This window comes from Prionailurus viverrinus, chromosome B2, assembly GCF_022837055.1.
Source record: "Prionailurus viverrinus isolate Anna chromosome B2, UM_Priviv_1.0, whole genome shotgun sequence".
NCBI lineage: Eukaryota > Metazoa > Chordata > Mammalia > Carnivora > Felidae > Prionailurus > Prionailurus viverrinus.
In genome coordinates, this window is record NC_062565.1 from 9,063,988 (window position 1) to 9,082,277 (window position 18,290).

Here is an 18,290-nt window from a genome sequence, read left to right on the forward strand (position 1 = left end):
TCGTGTGCCGGTGAAACCAGAGGCACTTTGGCAAGGAGTGGAGGAGATGTGGGGCTTCTCTGGGATCCATGACAGACTGCAGATTCAATAGTAGTCCTTGAATCCTCCCCTCTTCACAAGAACATATAGAGACTTTCCTCCTCACACACGTATTTGTGGGTAGCTCTTGAATCCGGGACATTAAAAAAAAAAAAAAAAAAAAAAAAAAAAGGAAGAGGAGGACCCTTTTATGATTTCTGAAGCAACATTAGTGAAATATGACATAAATCACTTTCTTCAAATGAATTTTGTAAGCCTCTTTTAGAGTGAGTTCTCTGCTTCACACATCTTCTTTCTAACTTTTTTCTTTTTTATAGGATTAGGTCGAAGAGCTGAAGACCTCTCTGCTGAGCAACATCGACTTGCTGTGAAGTAAGTTTTCACAGTATGTTCTCTAGGCCTTGGTGTATCAGTGTCCAGAAATCCCCCTCTTTTCAGTGTCTGCATATTCACTGCATTATATGGAGGTAATACTGTCTGTTTAATGAATCTGCTGTTGATGGATACTTGGGGTTGTCTGTCAGTCTGTGGCTTTTACAAGTCAGTGATGCATGACCCTGTTCCTTGGTCATTTTAAACAAGTTTGGGTATAATGGTGGGACAGATTCCCGGAAGCGGGGCTGCTGGGCCGGAGAGTAAATGGATCTGTAGTTTTGTTTGTTTCGCAAGATTCTCCTTCACGGAGGTTGTTATGTCCGTTATTACCGAGTTATTTTTACGGGGCCTGTGTCAGAGGGTCCTCAAGAAAGAGTTGTCGGTGCCCGTCAGTAGGATTAAATGCTGGCACGAAACGGACTCAAAGGGCTGGACAGAGAGGACTGGGGGCTGGGGGATGGGAGGCAGGTGGCAGGAAGCAGGCTGAAGACAGATTGTGGCTGGTGTGGGTGTTGGAGAGGAAGGGAGACTGACGGAGGAGAGTAGCATTGATGGGGAGTGGAAAGAGCCCGTGGCGTAGCACGTCGGGGAAGGTGGTGCAGCCATGGTGGTGGAGGGTTCCTGCCAGAGACTTGTAGGAGGCAGGGTAAGGAAGAGAGGGTCCTGGGTGGTCAGGAGACGGAGTGCCCCATTTTCACACGAAGGGATCGGGACTTGGAAGAAATGGAGACCCATTGCAAGAGACTGATGAATCCAACTCTCTGGATGCCCTCAGTGTTATGAGGGCATAGGTGCTGTAGGGTATATTCCAGTGACGGGTTACCAGGGGCATTTTAGGGAGCCTTGTCCCCACAATACCATCGTGCCCTTTTAAATGCCATTAAAACACTACCCAGAACTGGTCTCTACAGAATTGTTCCCTGCCGCTACTTCTGTCTGTTGTTCAGGACCTCGTGCCTGGATGCCAGAGCAGACAAGAGGCTGCACAGGGGTGGTTTTGTGTGTCCTCTTCTAGTGGAAACTGGTTCCACCCATCATTTGTTTTGTATTTATTTTGGCAGTCGGGAGGGAGTTTTCCCATTTCAGTGCATCTCGAGCAGCTAACATTAGGTCAGGTTCCCACCCTGCCTGATGTTTATTACCTTCCTTCTTCTCTTGTTGGGCGACCAAGGGTGATGAGAAAGCGCATTTCCCAGCCTCAGAGCCTCCTTTACCCTGGACCTCACCCTCCATGTCCATAGCCGCAGCCGGCCAGGAGAGGGCGCCACGGAGCGCTGCGCCTTCCCCGAGCCACTCCCCGATTTAACCTGCCCTTTCAAACCAGGTTTCTAGCTTGGGTGGATTTTTAGAGAAACGGAACCCAGAAAGACCACCTCACGTCTGGTAATCTACAAAGACAACCCCTGTGTTTAGGATTGGCCTGCTTGCGGATCTAAAAGAAAAATCCAAAGACCGAAGACTTCAACTTGTTGTTTATTTTCACAGGGTAAAGCCCTCCTTTTTGCAATACTTAAGCTATCTTCTCAACTTCATGAGTGTCATAGCTGGCCCTTGCAACAATTTCAAGGATTACATAGCCTTTATTGAGGGGAGACATACGCACATGAAGTTGCTGGAAGTGAACTGGAAGCAGAGAGGTTTCCAGAGCCTGCCAGAGCCTTCTCCCACTGTAAGTTTTTAGTGCCGAGAGTGTTTACGCAGAGCTCCAGAAAAATAGAGCTCTGCTTCCAGGGCTGACTCTCACTGGTAATTGTTCTAATTAAAAAGCCAAACAGTTCACCAAAAAGCGTGGCCAATAACCCCCCCCCCCCCACCACCCCTATGCACTGAAAATACCGGTATTGGTATTTATTTACAGCAGTTTTCCATGTTGGAACACCACATGTTTATTGCACAGAGGAGCTCATTGGCTGGAAATATTAAGGCAATTCGTCCATTAGTCAGTCAGCCAATATTTAATGCTTACAGTGTGCTCGGCCCTGTGCTAGTTAACACGTTCGGATTTATGAGTGTTTTGTCTTTAGGGATAGAAATTCATATCCAGCCCAAAGATAATATCGGGAAAGGGGGGATGGGAAGGGGTGGGAACCAGAATAAATGCGATTTTTATTTCAGAGCCCACTTCTTATGTGGGAAACCAGTTTTACGTGGGCACGCTTAAAGCTTGGTTTTATTGACTTCGAGAGAGTTTAAGATGGCTTTTTAAAAAATACTTTCAGGGGCACCTGGGTGGCTCAGTCGGTTAAGCGTCCGACTTCAGCAATCTCGCGGTCCATGAGTTCGAGCCCCATGTCGGGCTCTGGGCTGATGGCTCAGAGCCTGGAGCCTGCTTCCGATTCTGTGTCTCCCTCTCTCTCTGCCCCACCCTGTTCATGCTCTGTCTCTCTCTGTCTCAAAAATAAATAGAACGTTAAAAAAATTTTTTTTTTAAATACTTTCATTTTAATTTGCATTTTGCTCATTTCAAAGTGGTCAACAATAGGATCGCTTCTTGAACTTTACAAAAACGCTGCATTTATTCAGATCACATGGCCTGTATTTAAGGGACGTTTGTAATTAGCTGAAGGAATAGGGAACATTGGAAAGAGGAGAAAACCGGGAGATTGGAGTTAAATATTTTGTAAATGCTACAACCTAGGCAAAGTTAATTATTTGAAAATTTAAGTGACTTCTGGAGCATGCGTTTTCAGAGAGTTTCGGTGCTGTCGGGTCTTTGACAGTTTATGGTCCGTCCACTGTCTCCGCTCTCGCTGCGGCATCGAAACAACATAGCAGTGAGGTCACCGTGGCCACGAGACATCAGGGTGCCCGCGGGTGTTTCTTGGCAGGGTCTGGCACAGTACTGCTTTTATGTTGCACGTGCTCGTAGAGAATATTCTCAGAGAGTCTTAACATCACTCTCCAGGGAGCCTCTTGCATGTTTGTGCACGGAGAGCATGAAGCAGGGAGGTGGTATTTTGGCTGAAGACACATCGGTGGGAGAGGGTGGCCCTCACGAGCTGGTGCTTCCCCAGTGTGTTGGCATCATCTTGGCTAAGTGTGGCGTGCACTCGACTGGGAGCCAGGTGCCGTTGGATGCCTTGCAGACACTCACTCACCTAACCCTCAAGCTGAGGGAGGTGCTGTTGCTGTCCTGCTGTCCCCATATTACAAAGAGAAAGTGGCCCCCTTTTGTTTTTTTTTTTTTAAGTTGGGAACCAGAATCCTATTGGTGTTCACTGACATTGCCTGGAATGTCAGGGAAACTGAACAGAAATCACTTGGTCCAGAGGCATTTAGAACACTAGCACATCATGGGGCCCCTGTGTGGCTCAGTAGGTTAAGCGACCGACTTCGGCTCAGGTCATGATCTCACGGTTTTTGAGTTTGAGCCCCGCATCGGGCTCTGTGCTGACAGCCCAGAGCCTGGAGCCCGCTTCGGATTCTGGGTCTCCCTCTCTCTCTGCCCCTCCCTCACTCATGCTCTCCGTCTCTCAAAAATACATAAACGTCAAAAAAGCCAAAAAACCACTAGCACATCTCAAGGCCAGAGCAGACCACATGTAAACCATCCTGGAAGGCTTCCTAAAGCTTTCCATTACCTGCTCACGTCCTGGCTCAGGCCCTTGAAAACTGGCACAGAATCCTTCCTACCTAAGCCTCTGTCCTTGTGGTGACTGAAACCCATTTCCTCGGCTCTGCTGGTGACAGAAGTAGAAGACAAGCGAAATGGTTCTTTCTGATAGAAGACTGCCACCCTATAATGTTATTTCCCTTATGTTTTGGGTAATAAGATGCCTACTTTTTATTAGTAGAATGTGCTGGTAATCATGGTCTTCCATTTTAGATACATTCAATCCTCAAGGGTCAGAGGTATGTTCTTTCTTCACTTGTAGCCCATATGCCCAGCATCCAATTTGTGTCCTAGGCGTGCCTCTCCTTCTAGGGCCTATTGCCAAAGCGGCTCTTGGAACAGCTTTGTTCTTAATGTGCCCTTGCTCAAATTGTTTTTCTTCATACTGGAATCTTGAATGGTTACACCGATTCTTTTCCACTGTTTCAGGGAGCTGTGATCCGCAAGTTGTACATGACCTTGGTGTCTCTCCTTCTGTTTTTGACACTCACGAAGACCTTCCCTGTCACCTGCCTGGTTGATGACTGGTTTGTTCATAAAGCGAACTTTCTGACTCGACTGTGCTACTTGTATATCGTCATGCAAGCCTCGAAGCCCAAGTATTACTTTGCCTGGACATTGGGTACGTTCGATGGAATGGCCCTGCATGACAGAACAGCATTTGGGATCACCTAATCAAAACAGAGTTCAATACGTAATGGGGGTGGCTGAGCCAGTATCATTTTGTATTTTATCGCGCAGCACTTCTGTCTCCTGCCATCCATAAACTCAATCACCCGTGATAAGAGAAAAGCAATCCTGCCTCTCGTTTAAACTCAATGCTATTAACAGATGTCCAAATCTGGAAGCTTCCTCCACCAGTCAGAACTGGCCTTCAGTACAGCGGAAAGTTAGGGGAAAATTCCAGAATGAGCTGGTCATCGGGCCGTTTTTCTGGGTTGTACATAATAGAGGATACATGCTTGAATAATTTACCGATGCACGTGCTGATTGAGGTTATGCTGCTTTAATGGTTGGTTAAGACTTTTTTCAAGTGTGTTTTTTTTTTTAAGGTAGAAAATTCAACTTACTTTGATTTTGCTGTCTTTCCTTTCAAACAATTTTAGACTGGAAAAGTTTAAAGCTTTGCTGGAGTGAGCCGTGAGTCCTATTTACTTACCAGGCATGGTAAGGGATTTTGATAAGGCACGGCGGCTGTGTCTAGTTCACATTTGGGACCCTTTCAGGAAGGGAAATTTGACTTCTTAGCTGAGGGTGACCTGGGGCTTGATGTCAGGGAGCGGTGATTTGGTTTATTAAGCGAAACAGATGATTAAACTCAGTGCCTGGTGCTTCGCCCATATTCCGTGGTGAAGGCATAGCACTTAATTGAGTTCCTTTTTTCTCATTTCATGCTCCCAAGTTTTTATCTCCAAATTAAAGCTGGTAGCTACTGAATTTTTATTTTTTGTGGTAAAATAGACATAGCGTAGAATTTATGATTTTAACCATCTCTATGCGTCCAATAGACTGGACTTAAGTAAATACACGGTGTTGGGCGCCCATCACCACCATCTGTCTCCAGGACGTTTTCCGTCACCCCAAACAGGAATGCTGTACCCGTTAGAAAAAGTAATATTCTCCTCATTCCTCCCTCTCCCCGGCCCCTGGTCTACATGATTTTCATAGGTCGAGATGTTCAGGGATAAGTTCAGTCCGGTGCAGTATTGATGTAATACTTGGCCAGAAAGATCTGACTTAAGGCTCTTAAACAAGTTTGCAGCATGGGAAATTGTGTCTGTCCTATTTGGTTACTTCAGGGAGTTTTTGTCGAGGACCGGGTGCTGTGCTCGGGGGAACGCAAAGGGGGGACAAGAGCCCTGGTCTGTGGTCAAGATGGTTACGTTGTGTGGGCACAGAATTGTGCACCCCATCCAGGCAGGACACAGAGAGAGCTGTCCCCAGGCGAGGAGTACAGAGGGGACGAGGAATATGGGCTGGGGCTTCAAAAGTCCTATTCCTCTTTCTGTAGTCGTTTGGTTACTTGAGAAGGAGAATTTCTTGTAGGTAGGCGTGACGCATACTATGGTGAACCCTGCTCGGAGTACCAGGCTTAGTTTTCTACGTGAATTACTTAATGTCTTCACTTTGCTCTAGCCTGCGGGTGTGTCTGTGTGTGTGTGTGTGTGTGTGTGTGTGTGCACGTGGGCGTGTAAGAGAATGAGTGAGAGAGGAAGAGCTAATACTCTTTCACGCCCTCTTCTGCCTTCTGCTTGTTCACTTACTTTCCTTTTCTCTCTCCCCTCCCTACTTTTCCCTCTCCTGTATTCTGTATCCTAGGGCTTACGGGCTGGCTTCTGGACTAAATGAGCTCCTGCTTTAGGAGGAAAGAAAGGCCAGTCCGTGGCCTCATAGGGGAAAGTCTAACACGAGGTGGGTTGTGCTGGTGGGGCTGTGGGTGGGGAGGGGGTTCTAGGGAACGGGGTGTCTGGTGTCATTCTGCCCTTTCGGGAGTGCCCCAGATACTGGGAGTATAGAAGTAGTCTTTCCCGTGGGCAGCTTTTTCTTTGGACTTGGCTCTTTTCTATACCCTCTTCCCTTTATCTGGTTTTGATAGCTTCAGTAGAAACACTTCATTAATTTGTATGGCCTCAATTTGAACCTTGTTAGTTTAGATTGCTTGGGCTGGTCTGAAATTAACCTTTGTGTTACGAATAAAAAAGCAATGAAGAATGTAACAGGGAATGCTTAAATTGCTTTACCAAATAATTGTTTTATCCAGCTCCTTAAAACGTCATTTACATATAATTGATGCACTAATTATACGTGATTATAAATTTAATCCTTAAAGCTGGCCTCTTGATGGATCTCAGCTGAGCTGCACTGTGTTAGCCTCGTTTTCTCGTTACTGTTTACAGTGAAATAATTAAAGCTGTTTTCTTTGGACTTCATGTACGATCCTGGTTGTTTTTCCCTTGCTAATTAGTACTAATTAGCGAGACTCAACTTCAGCCCAGGCTGTGTTCCAAGGATCACGACCTCCAAAATATGGGTATCCAACTTATCTATGATCATACAGTAGGCAATACAAGTAAAGCCAGTTTGGGGCTGGTGAATTTAGCACCCACCTCCGCTTGGAGACAAAAACAAGTCTTCGGTTAAGAGGAGGCGGAATGCACTAGGGGGACCCGGTAGGTCCCCCCATCCTCTATAGAGACGTAGCATCCGAGAGTCGCTATTTCTGGTCCTTCATTTGTCTTGGCGGGGTGGCTCGTAGCCGCTCAGGCTGTGGGATCAGAATTTCTTCTAGCATTCGGAGTCTGGCATTGTTGACCACCTGCGTGATGAGAATGTTAGCATCACTAAGCCTGGGCAAGACGGACACTGTGATAACAGCTAACATTTCTTTTTTTAAATTTTTTTTTTTTCTTCAACGTTTTTATTTATTTTTGGGACAGAGAGAGACAGAGCATGAACGGGGGAGGGGCAGAGAGAGAGGGAGACACAGACTCGGAAACAGGCTCCAGGCTCCAAGCCATCAGCCCAGAGCCTGACGCGGGGCTCGAACTCACGGACCGTGAGATCGTGACCTGGCTGAAGTCGGACGCTTAACCGACTGCGCCACCCAGGCGCCCCAACAGCTAACATTTCTTGAGCGCCCACAGGCAAGGCACCGTGCTTTGTGCTCACTCATATCTTGTTTAATTCTTTCCACATGGCTTTAAATTCGATACCATTCTTCTACCCAGTTTCCTCCCAAGGGAATGGGTGTCTAGATGTCAGACAGCTCTCCTGAGGCCATACGCTCAGGGTGTTGCTCGATGGGGGGCAGGAAGCCAGGGGCTCTGCCTTTGGAGCTCACCCTTGCCACTATCTTCGCACCGCTGGGAACACTGACGGAGAACACCTGTAGAGAGAGAGCTTTCTACAATCCTGGAAAGGTAGCGAGAACCAGAAAGAGAAGTTGTTAATCTGCGTTTTAGATGAGACCGGAGGGGGCGGAGGAACTGAGTGAGGGGCTGCCTTGCGGGTCCCAGCCCTTGTTTTAGTCTCCAATACCGACCCCAACTGCCCCTCTTCTCTTTGTCTTGTCGTTCAGTGTCTTCCCGCCCGTTTAAACTGGCACACCCAGTTGTTTCTTAACTGGCACACCCTTGCTTTGTTGTTCTTCTCCTTGTCCGCTGAGTATCCATCCAGTCAGCTTGGGAGAGTGACCTATCAGCGCTCAGTACTTCTCTTCCCTCCTTCTAAAAGAAGCCAGATCGTTTCCCAGTGAGGCCAAACACAGTCACCCGGCTAGAGGACCAACCTGGAGGTGGTAAAGCAGTCATCAGCCCTGCCAAAAGGAAAGGAGACGAACCCAGAACGGGCTGTTTTTCTTTAGAGTAACTCTTCAGAAGTCACTCTGGAGCTGGCCTTGAACTCCTATAGAAAAGAATGAGTAGAGCTACAAGAAAGATTTTTCTAAGATCTCCCCAGATCTTAAGACGGCGCTGTGACTTATTTTTTATTTTAACTTCAGTAGAGTTAACATACGGCATTGTATTTGGTTTCAGGTGTGTGATAGTGATTCCACACTTCCATACATCAGCAAGTGCCCTCCTTAATCTCCAGACCCTTTTTCACCCATCCCCCTATGCACCTCCCTTCTGGTAACCATCAGTTTGTTCTCTAGAGTTAAGTAAGAGTACGTTTCTTGGTTTGTGTTTTTCCCCCTTTGCTCATTTGTTTTGTTTTTTAAATACATATGAGCGAAGTCATATGGTACTTGTCTTTCTCTGACTTATTTCACTTAGCATGATACTCTCTAGTTCTATCCATATTGTTACAAATGGCAAGGTTTCATTTTTATGGATAAATCATATTCCATTGTGTGTATGTGTGTATACAGACACACACACATATCACATCTTTATCCATTCATCAATGATGAATACTGGGACTGTGTCCATAGTTTGGCTATGGTAAATAATGCTGTATCTCTTTGAAGCAGTATTCTTGTATTTTTTGGGTAAATACTCAGTATTGAAATTACTGGATCATAGGGTAGGCCTTTTTAAAAACTTTTTAAGCAACCTCCATACTGTTTTCCACAGTGGCTGCACCAGTTTGCATTCCCACCAGGAGTCTATGAGGATTCCTTTTTCTCCACATCCTTGCCAACTCTTGGTGTTTGTTGTGTTTTTTAACCGCTCTGACAAGTAATAAGGTGATAGATATCTCATTATAGTGTTGATTTGCATTTCCCTGATGAGTGATGTTGAGCATCTTTCCATGTGTCTGTTGGCCATCTAGATGTTGTCTTTGGAGAAATATCTGTGTCTTCTGCCCATTTTTTATCTGGACTATTATTTTGGGGGGGGGCGGGGTGTTGAAGTTTCTTTTTTTAAAGAAAATAGTCTGACAGAATTGAACTAAGTGAAAAGAGAAAACCAGCCTCTTGGTCGGCATCTACGTTGATTTCATCAGGTCTCTATCTGATTACAAAATTGCATAATTAAGGAATCAGAAATGTTGCACTCACCGCAGGGGGACATCTTCTTACAGTTCAGTGAAGTGAAATAAAGATGGAAACGGGCGTTTTCTCAGACTGACTTTGTGGGTAGGACGCTTTGGTAATGGGGTCCACGTGTGGTCTCCGTGGCTGCTGGCCCCAGGTTCATGTCTCTCTGTCTCAGCTCTTTGTCTTGTGTTCTGAGCTTTTCTAACTGTATCTCAGCAGCTCTGGCTGAAACCTACTGGCACGTCACCCTGAATGTGTCCAGAATGAGCTCCGGTTTCTCTTTCAGAACTAACGCTGTCAGTTCACGTTGTGCCATCTTGAATGACAACTCTCGGGCCTGAGTCCCCTGGGTCCTCGGTTTCTTCTGGCCTCTGCTTCTGAGCTTAGATGTGTGTTTACCTTCTTCCCTGTCTCGCCTTCTATCAAGTTGGTCACTAAATCCTTGCTGCTTTGTTCTGATTCATTTCTCTTTTACTTCCATTTTGTGTTCTGTGAGCGTCTAGTGCCTTCTTATTATTCGCAGGTGCTCACTAAATGCTAGCGAATGAATAAAAATGAGTCCGTGAATGTTAAGGCCACCAAAGAACCACTGATGTTTCTGTGATTTATGAAGGTACCAGGTCCTTTAAATTGTGTTGGTTTCTTTCCCAAAGGAGAGACCACTGCCTCTCTCTCAATCTTAAAGCTAGACAGACATTTAATATCTTATAAAGCAGCAACGTGACTTTTGTTCCATATCCTAATGTGTTGTTTTAAAAACCATAGCTGATGCGGTGAATAATGCAGCGGGCTTTGGGTTCAGCGGAGTGGATAAGAATGGAAATTTCTGTTGGGATCTGCTTTCTAACCTAAACATCTGGAAAATTGAGGTGAGTCTATTATGCTTTTGCATCAAGCTTCCGTCGCAAATAGAGCAAATGATTTGCTTTGAGTGTGGTGTCCCTGGAAGTTCTTCCTCAGAGTTTCCGAGGGATCAGGGAATTCTTTTTTTTTTTTTTCCAACGTTTATTTATTTTTTGGGGGACAGAGAGAGACAGAGCATGAACGGGAGAGGGGCAGAGAGAGAGGGAGACACAGAATCGGAAACAGGCTCCAGGCTCCGAGCCATCAGCCCAGAGCCTGACGCGGGGCTCGAACTCACAGACCGCGAGATCGTGACCTGGCTGAAGTCGGACGCTTCACCGACTGCGCCACCCAGGCGCCCCAGGGATCAGGGAATTCTAAGTCGAGCAGCCCCTTGGACTTTTTTTTTTTTTTTTTAAGATAACCTACTTTCTTGACAGTGTGCATGGCTCAAGGAATGACGTGTAGAAATCTGAAAAGGAACCAGGAAAATCGTTTTGTTGTTTACAGTCCTGTTCTTTCTACCAGAAAGTACAGATGTCATTTTCTCTCATTTCACATTCTGCTTTCTTCAGTCAAGAATACAGACTGGAAGTTCCTGCGTTTAGGTTGTTGTATGGCAGGCATTCTCTGTGGTTCCTTTTGAAACATTTCTAATACATTTGCTTTTAAGAAGCGTTGTCATGGCACGTGGCTTTTAGGCCACTCGAATCAGCGTGGGTTTTTGTTGTTGTTTGTTTGTTTGTTTTTGGTCTTTCCCTGGCTCTGTTCTTGGATCACGGTTCGGTTCTCGACATGTCCTTATCTTCAGAGGTGGTCTTGTTGGGGCCATGAGATTCCTGGTTTTCCTGGCATTGTGTGAGCGGTCAGAGCAGCCTTTCCTCCTGGCTGCTGAGTGGGAGTAAGGGCTCGGTTCTCGACCTACAGAAGGGTTGGTCCTCTAGCCGGGTGACTCATATTTGCTGTCGGTTCTGGTTTCCCACCCACCACAGGGCAGGCAGGGTGCCACGGGAGAGTCTGAGCAGAAGAGGATGTGCGTGTAGAGCAAGAAACCAGGGATGTGGAGACTGACCGCCTGCTCCCTGTTAGGTGGACACCAGGGGACAAAAGGGGACATGGCCGATGTTCTCCACCTTCTTAATGCCCGAGGCTTCTCTTCTTCTTAATGGACAAGCAGCAGCCTCCAGTACGACCTTTGTCATGCTTGGAAAAGCAGCGTAGATCATCTGCAAGCTTCCCATTTCTATACAGATGACGTCCGAGAGAGTCGCATCGGGACTTCATTCCCTTTTCCCACTCAAGTTCTTGGCTTCCTCAAAAATCTCAGATCACTGCTGGTTGCCTTGGGGTGCTACGGGTGCACGTCCTTTATAGCAGCTCCCTTTGGCCTGCTCACCAGTCCCCTCAGCCGTATGCCCAAAACACAGCCCTCCTGTTGTGGGTGTGTGGTCAGGGTGAAGCGCTAAGTTGTTAAGTCACATCTTTATTAGAAAACCAGAAAGCAGAAGTTTGCATTCTCAGTAGAGTTGATCTAGAGCAAAGAGCTGAAGAAACCCAAGGAAGTCTGATTTAGTTAAGGCACTTCGAAGCTGTACATATAGCATTGTATTAGCCAAAGACAACATAAATAAAACCCCTTAGGGCTTTGAATTAAAAAGTTATAATATCTACTTATGTATTTAATTATCTTTCTGTCTAATCTATCTACCTACCATCTCTCACCTTCCCTCCAAACATACTACATTAGGCCAATGTGTGGCCCAAGATGTCCTTAGGGCTGGCGTAGAAAAAAGTGCCACTTATACTCTGCCTTTATTAGGAATTCTGGTTTTTTGTTTTGTTTTAAAGTAGGCATCATGATGTGGGGCTTGAACTCACAACTCTGAGATCAAGCCCTAAACTGAGATCAAGAGACACTTACCCAACTGAGCTACCCAGGCACCCCAAGAATTCTGGTTCTTGAAAGTTTGCTTCATGGTTTCTACTACCAGCCTTTGATAGGACTTTTTTCTTTCTTTTTTTTTTTTAATGAGAAAACCCAATTGATGGAGTATTTTGGAATCTCTCTCCTTGGCACCTGTGTCGTTGCCAGTTGGGTGATGTTTGTTTTCTTTTTTTGTATGGAGACTCCTTCATGCGTGAAATCTCTCCCTATTCTAAATCCAGCTGGAAGCCCTTGAACCTGTGCAGCTCTTGGCAGAATCACTTCACAAGACTGACCTAGTGTATCGATGGCCACATAGGGAAAGATGACAGTTAAATTTAGGTTGTCTCCAGAAAAGCCTAAATCGACATGATGAAACTTTTCCTATGGCAAATCCCCCTTTAGAGTGTTTAGTTTTTAAACTCAGATGACTTAAAAAAATTTTTTTTTAACCAGAGTGGGAGAAAAACCTGTAAGACATTCCTTCAATTTTCCTATAATTTGAAAATAAGTTTTGAGGGAAATGAAGACTTTGCAAGCCAAGTTTTAGTGCAAAGCGAACTGTCTAAGCACCAGGAAATTGTACTGTGTAGGATGGAACCACTGATCTCTGGATGGAGTCGTCTCTATGCACATCTAATCTGCCGCCAGGGAAATTCTGGGGAGGACTTTCCATTACTTGGGGAATTTTTGAAGCTAATGATAGGTGTTATTTTCTTCTTTCTAGACTGCCACAAGTTTCAAAATGTACTTAGAAAACTGGAATATTCAGACAGCTACTTGGCTAAAGCGGTAAGAAAAATAAAAAAAAAAAAAATGACCTCATTGCTCGTGGCACTGGGATATGTTTAGATGGGCGTCGCCAGATGAGCAGTAGTCTGCCGGGAGTAACGGGTCATCTGACACTTTTGTTTTGTATTAACATCTCTGCCCTGTAAATGGAAAAGTAGAGATAATGTGAGAGGGTCACGGCGTAGCATGGTTATTTTAGTGTATCAGACACCTAATAGTGCCCTTCTTGTCCAGCAGCCACTCGTGCAGTTCTCAGGGCAGTTCCATAGGAGATGGTGGTTATCTCCACTTTACAGATGTGGAAAGTGAGACAGAGAGGTTAGGACACTCGCTTAAAGTCACACAGCTAATGAGTACTTGATAAGAGCCCAAAGAGACTCTCTCCAGAGCCAGGCTCTTAAACCTCTGTGTTTTGCTGCCTCTTACCTATAGGAGATTAGGTCAAGGAAGGTCAATGTCAGCATCAAACCACTGAAGATCTCCATTCATCCCTAGCATTAACAGCTTGATGGCACCTTGAAGATTTATGTTTTTTTAACCTCACATTTTTGTTCATATTTCTCTGTCGTTTATTTCCCCACACGTTCCAAAACTGGAAACGTTACTTAATATGGAATTAGTAACGTGCTATCCTTGAAGCAAAAAACCCTAGCTAGCGAATACTCCGATCATGTGAGTGCAAGAAGAGTGTGAAACTATCAAGCTGTAGATTCTGTTTCCGATACGTAGCATTTTTCGTAGGTCCCAACATCGGGGTAAGAGACAATATACGGTAACACTCCAAAGTAAACTCAAGCAGCACCATCTGAGAATTGACCTGAACATGCAAATTTTGGGAATTTGTACTTACTGCTGCTATTAATTTTACCAGTAAACTTAGCATAAACCTCTTTCTTTTTTTGTTCTAATGTTTATTTATTTTGAGAGAGAGACAGAGTACGAGTTGGGGAGGGACAGAGAGAGAGGGAAAGAGAGTCCCAAGTAGGCTCCGCACTGTCAGCACAGAACGTGACACAGGGCTTGATCCCATGAACCGCGAGATCATGACCTGAGCTGAAATCAAGAGTCGGATGCTCAACCACCTGAGCCACCCAGGTGCCCCTAAACCTCTATTTCTGTATGTCAGGTAATCCCAATATCTCCATTGGGAATTTATGTTCTAAGATGACTGAACATACATAATGAGCACATAAAAAATGTAACAAATATTAAAAAATCATTTTAGAAAACAAAGTATCTTATTCATACAAAAAGATACAGAGGGTAAGAAACAAATACCTGTGAAGACTAGCCCATTTCAAAGAAACATAGGTTCTATGTCTCTTTCCCCAAATGCATTCTCTTTCTTTGTGTGACAAGGAAGCCATAGTCCTTAGTTTGGGTTCACTTCTGTTGCGTTTGACAATCCATACAGAGCTGGATTGGTGTTAACTGTTTGAATTTCTATTTTATTTTTTGGGGGGGGTTCTATTGTTTAGTAAAGCACATAGTGGTTTCCTTATACTGCCACTGGCGATTTATAGATTGGATTTGGGAGAAAGTCCCCATCACTTTGTTTGTTTTTTTTTTTAACGTTTTTATTTATTTTTGAGACAGAGAGAGACAGAGCATGAACGGGGAGGGTCAGAGAGAGAGAGGGAGACACAGAATGTGAAGCAGGCTCCAGGCTCTGAGCTGTCAGCCCAGAGCCCGACGCGGGGCTTGAACTCACGAACCGCGAGATCATGACCTGAGCCGAAGTTGGACGCTTAACCGACTGAGCCACCCAGGCGCCCCCCATCACTTTGTTTTAATCAACCAAGAAGTCCGAGATCTCCAGGGTATTTGCTGACAGTTTCTAAGTCCTCTCAGTGTCCCTCTTTAAAGCGAATTCGTGGATTGAAATCCAAAGGGACACTGGAAGTGCTGAAAAGTCGTGTAACCGACACCTTGATTTTGTGCTGGAGTCCTTGCCAAGAGAGATGAAAAGGTTTGCAGCGTTGGCTGGGTAGATGGCACGGAGGCCAGGTTGGGATTCATTTTGACCGAAGGAAGATACCCACTTTGAAAGACGCTATCCTGATCTGAAAAGTTCTAGTGCCAGTGGCACTGATCCATAAGTGTTCCCGGTAGATCAGGGCACTGGTGGAGTGTGCTTCTATGAGGCAGGAGCTCTTGCTGGGTGGAGTGACCGCTTGGACTTTTATTAGATCTCGTATGACGGGGCCCAGATCATTGAGTTCCGTGCAGTTTAAAACTTCCTATTCTACTCCCCAGACGATTGGACTACGAATTCCCTGTCTGGTAGCATTCAGGAAACGGAGCTCAGGCAGCTGGCAATGCATTGAAAAGCCCTGATAGGGGTAGGCATGTTCGCCATCCGTCATGGGTCAGATGATTTCTGTGTGGTCTGAAGGCCCAAGTGTAGTTAGACGTTCCTGCTCCTCTGACTGATGGCTTTGTTGTACCTTCCTCTTTTCATAGAGTGTGCTATGAGCGGGTTCCCTGGTACCCCACGGTGCTAACCTTTGTCCTGTCTGCCTTGTGGCATGGTGTCTACCCTGGATACTATTTTACCTTCTTAACTGGAACCCTTGTCACAGTAGCAGCCAGAACGGTAAGCTTCCTTTGGTTGTAGGATCTTTTCCCCAATAATCTGATGCCCGTTATGTGTGTTACCTTCCGGTCTCAGAAGTAGGTGGGGGAGATGGGAGCGATACTTTGAAAACTCACCACACAACAGAAGTCTTCCTCTTAGAGAAATACGTTAATATATAGGAATTTTTGGCCAAGTGATTAACTCTTTTTCTGTTATTTACAGATGGTATTTGCAAAACAAGGAATTTTAGGAGTAATGAATGTTTCGTACCTTAAGAGATGAAAACATTTTTAATCATTAAGCTGTCTCCCAATTACGATGCCTTCGTAATTGAGGCCCCACAGGCTTCGTTCTGCTTGTACCCAACTCATTTTCTCATTTCATTACCGTAAGCTGAGAAACAATCCACCAAGTCTGTGCAGCCAGTAAAGTCGTGTTGTTAGAGATCACTCTAACTTTTCACATGCTCATGCCTGATCCGATTAAGTTAGTTTGTGTGAAATTCTTTGTGAATTTGTTTGGGTAGCCTCCAGTTCGTCCTGGACTGTTCCTACTCTGTGCTGGTTGTAGAGTAGGATGCTAAAGAAACACAAACCCTGCCTGCCCGTAAAGAACGAAATGAACACGTATGTGAGTAATTGTAAATCAGGGTGTGCTGATTGTGCAGTAGAGTTTTGCATTTGATTTAATCGCAACCTTTGATAATGATTGTGGCCTTCCATATTTAGGTGCCAGGGATTAAAAAGAAAAAAAATTTTTTTAATGTTTATTTATTCTTGAGACGGAGACAGAGCATGAACAGGGGAGGGGCAGAGAGAGAGGGAGACACAGAATCCGAAGCAGGCTCCAGGCACCGAGCTGTCGGCACAGAGCCCGACGCGGGGCTCGAACCCATGAACCGTGAGATCGTGACCTGAGCTGAAGTCAGATGCTCAACCGACTGAGCCACCCAGGTGCCCCTGGTGCCATGGATTTTTAATGACATTTGTTAAACTGTATTTTGGATGTGAATTCAGGAGCCCCAGCATAGCTATTCACGCTTTCTTTAATTCATGTATCCTGTGAGTGTTTCAGGCACTGGAATCCCGCAGTGAGCAAGAGTCCTTTCCCTGCAGAATACCTGTTTTAGTTCGATGAATGTGGGTTGGAATATGCGTGTGAACAAGAATAATTGATTATTTTAAAAGTGCACTAATCAGCATGAGTAGTAACGTCTATATGCCACATATCTGTAAGTGGAAAACAAGGAACGCCGTGTCTTTTCTCCCATTCACATACCCCTTATATTATAAAAGCACAGAACAGATGGCCAGGACAAGCTAAAACAAAGACCGGAATTGTGCTCGTTTATATATCCAAAGTATTATTCCTGAAAATGCCTTTAGCTCTGTGATTTCAACTGGTATCAAAGCATTGATTTATGGAAAGCCTTTCTTTTGGGTGGCCTGGACACATTTTTCACAAATGAGGTAGGTAGGGGGTAGAGAGGGTTGATAGAACAGTATTCCCAGGAGAAGGAACTCAGGAGTTTGCTTTCTGATACTGCTTACGCTCCCCAGGGGGTGGAGCTCTGACTGTCTTGAACTCGCCAAGAACGAGTCTTTAGCTTACCCAGAGGCCCCCAGGAAGCCTCTCCTGCTTTGGGGCTAAGCTACCTGTAAGCCAGTCACTGTCCCAGCTGTGCCTTTGGTTCTTGGATCTGGGAATTACATGTCTTTCTGGAGGCAAATCTAGTCCCATTTATTAAAAGACCTACAAATTAATTATGGAAAAGTTAGCTCTTCCATATTATATCACAGATTAATATTTTCAGCATGGAATATGGTTTTCGATAGAATCCTAAAAAAAAAAAATAGCCTAGAAAATAAATCCGTGCCATCAGTGAAAATATAAATGTGGATGTGTATGCATAGCGAGAGGCTTGGGAGGATATGTGCCAAGGTTATAAACAGTGCTTTTCGCTGGGAGATATCAAAAGATAAAATTCTTTTTTGCTTAGTTCTTTGAACACTTGTCAACAGTGGACATAAATATGTTTTTACAATAATAAAAATCATAATGGCATTTTTGATCACCTGTGTTCCCAAGGTATACTGCCCCCCATGCATGGAATAAAAACTGTTTTTATTTTTTTATCCCTGGCTCTGCCTTCCTTGGCTTGCAGATGAGGAACAACTACAGACATTACTTCCTTTCCTCGAAAGCCCTCAAGGTTGCATATGATGTGGTCACCTGGGCGGTCACTCAGCTGGCCGTGTCCTACACCGTTGCTCCCTTCGTTATGTTAGCAGTTGAACCAACCATCAGCTTATACAAGTAAGTTTCTGTCGTTCTCCATTGCCGCTTCATAAACTTGTCTTCTCTGCGTTTGGCTTGGGAGTTGGCAAATTGAATCCATCAGTATTAAGAATTTCTAAATATGGCTTCCACGTATCTTAAGTGGCGGAAACTGCCAAAATGTGAAATATGTGTCAACTTACAGCAGGAATGTCTGCATTCAGCTCAAAACCATTTAATACCTTCTGGTTGCTGGGCACTGTCCTAGAAGTTAGGGATAAAATGGTGAGAAAAATCAAAGAAATCCTTCCTGGTCCCATGGAGGGGATAGCTTGATAGAGGCAGCAGGCATTAAGAATGTACTCAG

General features: G+C 45.0%; 1 protein-coding gene across 3 annotated transcripts in view; it reads left to right on the forward strand.

Moving 5' to 3' along the window:
• Positions 1–18,290, forward strand: part of MBOAT1 (membrane bound O-acyltransferase domain containing 1) — a 112,775-nt gene that overhangs the window by 81,443 nt on the left and 13,042 nt on the right. For all 3 annotated transcript variants that reach the window (XR_007152088.1, XM_047858253.1, XM_047858254.1), the window contains exons 6-12: positions 357–411; positions 1,900–2,083; positions 4,457–4,649; positions 10,275–10,378; positions 13,004–13,068; positions 15,532–15,664; positions 17,811–17,962. Coding sequence is in view for 2 of the 3 variants with exons in the window: in XM_047858253.1 (XP_047714209.1) it covers positions 357–411; positions 1,900–2,083; positions 4,457–4,649; positions 10,275–10,378; positions 13,004–13,068; positions 15,532–15,664; positions 17,811–17,962 (886 nt within the window). In the remaining variant the exon portion in view is untranslated. The remainder of the gene's footprint in view (positions 1–356; positions 412–1,899; positions 2,084–4,456; positions 4,650–10,274; positions 10,379–13,003; positions 13,069–15,531; positions 15,665–17,810; positions 17,963–18,290) is intronic.